At 46.7% G+C, this 8,104-nt stretch overlaps 2 protein-coding genes across 2 annotated transcripts; both read left to right on the top strand.

The window, feature by feature from the left end:
• Window positions 1-1,107: 1,107 nt before the first annotated feature.
• On the top strand, window positions 1,108-1,455 carry LACBIDRAFT_329205 (uncharacterized protein; the record flags this gene model as incomplete). Its single annotated transcript, XM_001883249.1, has 1 exon — window positions 1,108-1,455. The coding sequence occupies one exon, from the start codon at window positions 1,108-1,110 to the stop codon at window positions 1,453-1,455; it is 348 nt and encodes a 115-aa protein (XP_001883284.1).
• A 3,487-nt stretch (window positions 1,456-4,942) lies between these two features.
• Window positions 4,943-8,094, top strand: LACBIDRAFT_329206 (uncharacterized protein; the record flags this gene model as incomplete). Its single annotated transcript, XM_001883250.1, has 17 exons — window positions 4,943-4,967; window positions 5,055-5,077; window positions 5,145-5,149; window positions 5,283-5,333; window positions 5,394-5,413; window positions 5,652-5,711; window positions 5,819-5,992; window positions 6,051-6,128; window positions 6,297-6,350; window positions 6,402-6,428; window positions 6,480-6,514; window positions 6,565-6,590; window positions 7,029-7,274; window positions 7,318-7,677; window positions 7,728-7,899; window positions 7,967-8,022; window positions 8,070-8,094. The coding sequence occupies 17 exons, from the start codon at window positions 4,943-4,945 to the stop codon at window positions 8,092-8,094; spliced, it is 1,437 nt and encodes a 478-aa protein (XP_001883285.1).
• Window positions 8,095-8,104: the final 10 nt, after the last annotated feature.

The following is an 8,104-nucleotide window of genomic DNA, read 5'->3' on the forward strand; positions in this document are numbered from 1 at the left end:
CCCCCTCATCAATGGCATCACAATTCTCAACAACATTGTGGCCCCTGCCAGCAACATTGAAGTCCTCGACAGGGGTTCCTTACATTCNCTTTTTCCACCCCCCATTTCCACCAGAGGCCTGCAAGGCCGCTTCCACACTCAATTCCCTTTCCACCCTCATCCACCAATATGATTTCTCGGCTGTGGACTTGTTTTTCATTTAAGGGACAACACACTCTGCCCTCCATTCCATTTGCTCCATTCTGTTCCCTTTCAACCACCCAAAGGCGACCAACGAAAGCCCAAATACCATGCTTCAAACCTTTGTCAGTCAACTTTCCGACTGCTCCCACTTTCCAACAACAATTGCCAAACGAAGTCTTTTTGAGTGCCGTTCAAAGCTTGAGCAGCTCGACTTCAGCTCACACTGGCAATACGAGGAGACTGGGGAGTTTGGAGGACAACACAAGACTTGTATGAGCTGAGGAGCATAGTGTTTAAAAGTCTGGTTAGGTTAGGTTATTAGGTGCCCAGGGGCTCTAACTGAGACCGAGACCGGTTAGGGTTCGTTCCCAGACCCAAAATAACCTAACTGGACTGAAGATAACCGACAAAAACCAGTTAGTCACAGTTACTAACCAGTTAGGACCGAAAAAATAGAAAATCGATTAAAACAGCATATATTTTTCATATTTCTTGCAGTAAACATTATTGCCATGTATCGTAGCTTTAAAATAAGCCCAAGAATGCTAAATTCGGTGAAGAATTGACAATTTAATGATAATATTCTTGAAAGCATACTCTTTTGGCCAATATTTTAGAGATTTGACCATAACTCTGTCAGATTTTTATCGTTTCTCATGCTTTTAGATGTGTTTTGAAGGGGTATAATAGGGTCAGTCTTCACCAGTCATAACCGGTTTTTTAACAGTTAGTTAACTGCAAAATAACCAGTTATTTCATTTCCAGAATTGACTAACCACTAACCGTGGTCCGGTCTTTTTGCGGTTAGGTTCAGTCTGGTCTCGGTTATTTTCTGGTTAATTAACCGGACCTTCAAGCACTAGAGGAGCAGGTTACTGAGCAGATAAAAGTTGCAGAGGAGGAAGGAGAAGCCACTGAGGTGCCATGCACCATTTACAGCCCAACAATGTCCTCGTTAACACCCCCAGGGCCCTCTTCAACATTGTCACAACCTCCGCCAAAGTCACCACGACCCTTGTCAACATCACCATGGCCCTCGACAATAGCTTTGCAGTCCACAGTGATAACACAAGTGTCTATTCCAACGGCTTCATGGCTCTTGCCAACAGAATCATGGTCCTCATCAACAACACCCTACGTCCCCAATTCGGCTCACAATCTTCACCAAGGACCTTCAATTCTGGTTCCACGGTCAGATCCGCTTCCTCACTCATTCCCTATGGTGATATATCAGCCTCCAACTTCCCTTTCCTCAAAGGGACAATGCTCTAAGCACTCGGTATTCTGTAATCCATTCCGCTCCCTTTCAACTGCCCCAAAACAACCATCAGAAGTTCATCCACAGCGCTTTCTGCCCTTGCTTGTCAGCTCTCCTACAACCCATCCTTTCCAACAGCAACCACACAACACATCACCAACACCCTCTGAATCACACCACATTCAAATTCCATTGAATACTCAGCCCTCGGTCATCCTCATTTTCCACATGCCTACAAAAATCAGCCAGATGAGGTCTTTGCAGTGCTAAAGCACACTAACGCTGCTCGTCACTCGTGCAGCTCAACTTCGACTCACACAAGTGTCATGAGGCAATCAGGGAATTCGAAGGACAACATGAAGGTTGGGGGGGTTGACAAGCAGGTTATGGGGACAATAGAAATTGCAGCTGAGGGAGAAGGGGCCACCATGGTGCCATGCACTCATTCACCCCCTGTTCAATCAACTCATTTCCCAGGTAATGCTGCCAGAGAGCTCATGATGATGATGGCAAGGACACCATCTCTGTCTTTGACATTGCAGTCCATGCCAATGTCGTTGTGGTCCTCATCAACAACGTTGCAGCCTTCCTCAATGGTGTTGCGGCCCTTGTTAGCAGTGCTGAGGCCCTCGTCAACAAAATCATGGCCTTTGTCAACAACATGAGCACCTGCCAAAACATCACCTCCTTCCCAACGACAATCACCCAACTTTCCTTTGGATTATATTGCTTCAGACGCTTTTCAACTCTGCCAAGATGACCAGTCGTCATTTGAAGAGTCACCCTCACCAGTTGTGGCTGACAACACAGGCGACACATCCTCATCGATGCACAACACCCCTTCACGTCCGTCACCTGCCCTGTTGCATGACCTTTGTTGAGGCCAGACAGCTATCTGTGCACATCCTCCTATGCATTTCTTTCCACAGCGACGATGTTCATCCCTACTGCCTCTCTCCTGTCGACTACAACATTTTGGTGGCCAACAACCATTGAGATTGCAGCCAAGCAGTCCCATGACTCCCCAATCCACTGATCAATATTCGTCATTGTCAACATCAACTCTCATGGCCGAACATAGGGGATGCATGCCTTCAGTAACGCTCAACACGCACATGCCCTCTCTGGCCTACCATCCATGCCCAGAGACACAAGACAAGCAGGTACAGACTGAGGCATTGCCATTACCAGGTGTTTTCACAATCAGCAAAGAAGACTGCCCAACATCTTTGATGCTCGACATAACACCAACTGACTCTGGACCATACCCCACTCGGGTTCTGTTGAATAACCAATCTTCCAACATTGCCCTTGAACAGTGTTCACCACCGACCACTGTAAATTGTTTGGACAAAGTCTTTATACCGCTGGACTGCACCATTGCTGCTCAACATGCTTGCAGCTCAACATTGACTCACACTAGCAACATGGGGCAGGGGCTCTTAGCACAGGGGCAGCTGGGGAATTCAAAGGGTAACAAGAAGGGTATAGGGCTTAATGAGCAGGTTGCCGGGGAGATAGAAAGTGTAGTTGAGGGACAACAAGTCGCTGAGGGATCAGAACTTGTTGCGGTGCTGGCAAGAACATTGTCTTTGTCAACAGCTTTGCGGCCCACATCAACAGCACCTCACAACTTCAATCCTGCTTTCTTTTCGACCACTCCAACCTCGTCATCACCAATCACAGTTGACAACACAAGCAATACCTCATTGTCAATGTACAACAGCCATTCAATCTCACTTTCTGCCCCATCACGTGATTACCACCAATACTTGGGGTCACTTCATGCACGCCCTCCTACACCATTTTCCCCAAAGCAACAATGCTCCCTCCTCTCACCTCCCTTTTGTCAACCTATCCTCAATAATGACTTCACTGATTTTGACTGTGACTTCGATTTTGATTTTGACTTCAAATTTTTCTTCTGATTTTCACTCCCACCATCCATTCCCATCAATTACAAGCTTCTTCTTTTCTATCTTGCTAAGCAACTGGAAAGTAGGGGGGCTTTGTGACAGATATGGGATTCCATCCTTCTTCTATATGGTTTACTTTCCATTACTTAGCAATCACATGACTCCCTTCCATACTTGTCAGCAGTAGTCATGTGACAATACACCTTCTTCTATCTTTCAAACCACCACTACGTATACTCTGCGTCAGGATCAGTGTTGTACTGTGTTCCCCCTTGAAGTATTGTAAGTGATTTGAGTTTAGCAGGGTCACTGAATACTCTCCTAGAGGTGTTCAGTTACAGCTTGGCTCATTTCTCCCAGTATCACCTTCTTGAGGATTTCCTGAGAAGGAGCAGAGATCATGCAACGGATTTCCAAAGCATCAACGATCTCCACTAGATACTGGCCAAATCTCCCTATCTCCTTTTCTTTGGACCGAGATCCAACTTAGATTGTAGCTGATCACAGCTCAGTCTTCACACCATTACCATTCCAGCTCGCCATATGACTTTCATTGACAGCTCCCCACATTTAACACACAGGAAGTGTGTTACAAGCACCCCAAGCCATATAAACCATAGTGATCATTTAACTACTTTCTAACATATTACAGTTGTCTTAAATTTTTTTGATTGACAATGGCCTCTGTTCAGGATAGCTGATGCACATGGATGAAGAGGTCATACTCTTCATCATGCATCACACCGGCTACAAAGTGATGAAGAGATGGTTGAAATGTGTCACACCCGAAAGGGCTGGAAGACATGGCCGTATTAGTACAGTACTTCTTGCACTCACTCACACCTACAGCCAGGTAACTAAGGCTTAATAGTTATTGAAGTTGAGGTCTCCATAAATACTGTTCAGAATCTCTTTTCCTGTAACAGGGGTGAGTGTATAAAGTCAGGAATAAATTGCATTCAAAAGCATCACTTCCATTTCTAAATTTTGACTCTCCTTTACTACCCTCATGCAAAGATTAGCTGAAATTTTACGAAAGGCCGTAGCGGGCTTTGCACCCGCAGGTGCACTACTTGGTTTGAATGACAAACACGTCCACATATCCAAATACCTGACCTCGTGACAATCGCGTGACATTGGCAAACTTTCAACTCTTCTCACCACCACTTAAGTACGGTCTCTTCCGTTCTGCAGCGTAACCTCTGTGTTAAAATAACTATGGACGTTGTATTACAACAAAATCCTATTCCGTCGCCGATCTTCCCTCATCCCTGGGACGGCCGCCTACGACCCACATGATGATCGTCTAGTCAAATTGAAGAAGATGGACGTATCCATGTGGAAACAACCCGCAGGCCGCCGGTTTTGAAACACGGACAAGGTCAAGGCTATTTCAATCGTATGTTTTGTCGATTGTTGGTTTGGAATTGGAACGTTGAACTGTTATCTACGTTGATGTGCTTCGTGGCTCGCTTATCACCTTCGTGTTGCGTTGCTACAGTCGTGCGTCTTGCCTTTTTTTTTTCAATCGCACAGTCCGTCGGCTTTCTCTCAACGGCGTCATCTGGCGTCATGCCAATCAACAATGCGTGTCGATCCGTTACGGCACCGTATGTTATAAATTTCATCATGGTTTCGAATCCTAGCCTATCCTAGCGTTCATAACAACACAGCGATTATATCATGATTCTCAATAGCCGAGGCCCTTATGGGCGTCATGGTGAGTATCTTGTGTATAGCGTTTTTTAATTAACACAAGATTTTATCTCTGCCGGGTGTTATAACAGGCCAGGTTGGCACTGGGGATGAAACGATCCCTGGAGGAAGGATCCACGTTCCAGCTCCATGGCGTTCACTCTGGAACAAGTGATTACCTTGCTGGAGCATTCGAGTATTAGTCATGTATGTTCTTTTTTTTCTCTTAGATTCTTCAACAACTTACGGGATACTTACGGCTTTCCTGCAGCGGACGACTGGTTTGTGTTTTTCCTCTTGATTTCAATGGTCGGTTGTGGTTGACAATAAAAAATAAACAGCGGCGGCCGTTTGTCTTTTGGTACGCCCTCTTCGTTCGTTTTCTCTTACTTCCATTTACTTGTTTGGACAAGGTATACGAAACCCTCTTGTCATTCGACAGAGACGTCGAGTTGATCTGGTCAGCTCCATGGAACACCATCAAGATCCTATTTCTCTTATCGAGGTACATGCCATTCATAGACGCAGGAGTGGTTTTATATTGTAAGACGCCCACTCCGTCACTCTACCCTGCCTTTTCTTTACTGAATTGTGGGCAGATATATTGTTGGATGGATCGTCTCATGATAGATGTCTGACAGTGTTCAAGCTTAGTGGGAGTAAGCATACCATTTCGTTTGTTGTGCCTGTATGATTGCATTGATGGATGCTGGAACGCTTAGCTTTGTTCGCGTTGGGGATTGGGGTTACTGAGCGTGAGTGACAGCCTTTGGTTCTTTGCTCCGTCAGACTGACAATCCGACTCAAGTCCTATTGACGATAAGAACATGGGCGGTATGGGGCAAGGACAAGAGGCTGACTATCGCCCTCCCGATCCTTTACGTTGTGTGTATGGCAGGTGTGCTCACATCGTTGAGGCTCTTCCTTCCTACAGTCGGTTGTAAGTCTTTATCCTCCCGGGTTAGATTGATCGCTGATGTGTACTTTTTTGTGTAAAGTCATCCCGCCTCCACGCGATGCTGGTGCCCAGTCCGCGGGGTGCTTTAATACCGGGCAAGCCCTGTTTTGTTTGCTGCGTGGGTTTTTTTAATGAGTTATGATGCCGGTGAGTGGGATTTCGGTCCTTGTGAACTGGCGATGCTGAGGAGGCGATGGAGTTATGTTGATTTTGATGGCGATACGAGGGTTGCCTACGCGTGCGTGAGTTGCTTTTTGGCGGGGTAGTTTTTTGATGTTTGATGCAGTTAAAACTACTCGTCTTGGACATCGAAAACTGGCGAATGCTGTATTTCTTAACGGTGCGAATTGATCTTTATTTGTCCATCTAGGCATTGACATGTAACCTTTAGGAACCTTTTACTACCTCTACCTCTTTGGTAGGTGCTCAAATTAGCGTGCTGACGCCAACTATTGACGTGCGCCTCCAGTTATGTCCGCTATCAACGTTGTGCTGATATATCCAGTAAGTAGCTACATTCTTCTGTTCAAAGATCATTATTGATTTTATTCTAGTACGGCTACCACAATCTGCTTTCGACGTAAGTTTCTCTCTAAGAATCCAAGCCGACTGCTAAGACTTTCCAAAGATTTGAGCGCGTCATGTACTCGATCTTGACATGCCGGGTGATTTTGGACATACGCGGCGAAACGACGTCCGTCAATGACTGGATGGCAGACTCGACAAGATCTCACGCTAGAGTCCGCATTCCTGTCCATAGGTAGCCGACCTTTTTAGAATTTTAACGTAGATAGAATATGTACTAGCTGTAATGTTATGCTTGGCTGAGACTCGGTGATCAATATGTGTGGTTGTCTTAAATGTTTGAGGCGCGTTCTTGACGGTGAGCCACGATTTTGAACGTTGAAACGCCTTTTATTGCCGGCTTGAATGGTCCACCGTCCTGCAGACTCGCGTCTTTTGGCAAACCTCCTCTCCCACGAAAAAGAGTATGCAAAACAGTTACAGGCTCTTCTAGCCTCATCTCTTCTCAATACATAGCATTCCCTACCTCCTCTTCTTCTCGCTCTCCTACACACCCGTCCCCGTCACCGTCTGCGCTAGAACAAGCCCGGATCAATATGTGGCTCAAACAATGCCCTTCGTTGCGGAGTGACCTCCTTTTTTCTGGTGCGAGCTGGCAGAAACCGTGGGATGTGGGTGAGGGTGATGATGAAGCTGAGGAGGGCGTTTCGGAGGATGGGATTCCGTGGAGTGCTGTTGGGTTGGCGCAGTGATGCGGTGGTGCTGTGCACTGACTGCTGGAGTCGTTTTCTTGGTTTATTCTATCTCGTCTACCGTTCGCGTCGGTTGGATCGGCTGCTTATCTTGTTTGGGACTCCAGCGCTCTTCATCCAAGCATACGAAGCCACCATCATTCGTGGGCCGCATGCCAAAGCTCTTGCGAGATCCTTGGAAGTCGTCCAATACGATTTCGAGTCGGATAACCCTCTCTCAACTCAGAAGAAGGCTGTCGTTGGGGAGGCTCTTGTAAGATGGGGTGGTTTGCACCCGGTGGTCGCTGCGTTCCCGGAGGATGAAGATGAGGACTACGGTTTGATTCGTGATGGTATTGCCAATTCACCAGTACTACCGGAGGAGGAGGAACCTGCAATTTGGGTGGACCGGTAGGTTTCTTTCGCTTTTCCTTTACCCTCCTCCACTAACTCTTTTTTAGATACGACGTCCGACTCCTCTTAGATGTCCTCCCTCCCCCAACATCATCTTCCATACCACCCGCTGCCCCGGAGTCACCTATAGGCTGGTTAGACCTCCCTTCAGATTCAGAAGACATGTTCTTCTTCTCTCCCGACGAAGCGGACGATTTCCGCCAGGAGAAGAGGCGGAAGGTAATGGAGCGGACGAGGGAAGAGAGATTGAAAGCAAGGATAGTTGAGGATGGTGTTGACGACGAAGATGCTGCGAACCACCATGGGGAAGAAGAAGACGTGTGGGGTGGGACCGACGAAGAGGTATGTCTCTTCCCTCGTTTTTTCTGACCTTTCTAACGATTACTTAGCCGGACCAAAGCCAAAAAGAACTAATGTCCCGAAC

This window comes from Laccaria bicolor, genomic scaffold, assembly GCF_000143565.1.
Source record: "Laccaria bicolor S238N-H82 LACBIscaffold_20 genomic scaffold, whole genome shotgun sequence".
NCBI classification, from domain to species: Eukaryota; Fungi; Basidiomycota; class Agaricomycetes; order Agaricales; family Hydnangiaceae; genus Laccaria; species Laccaria bicolor.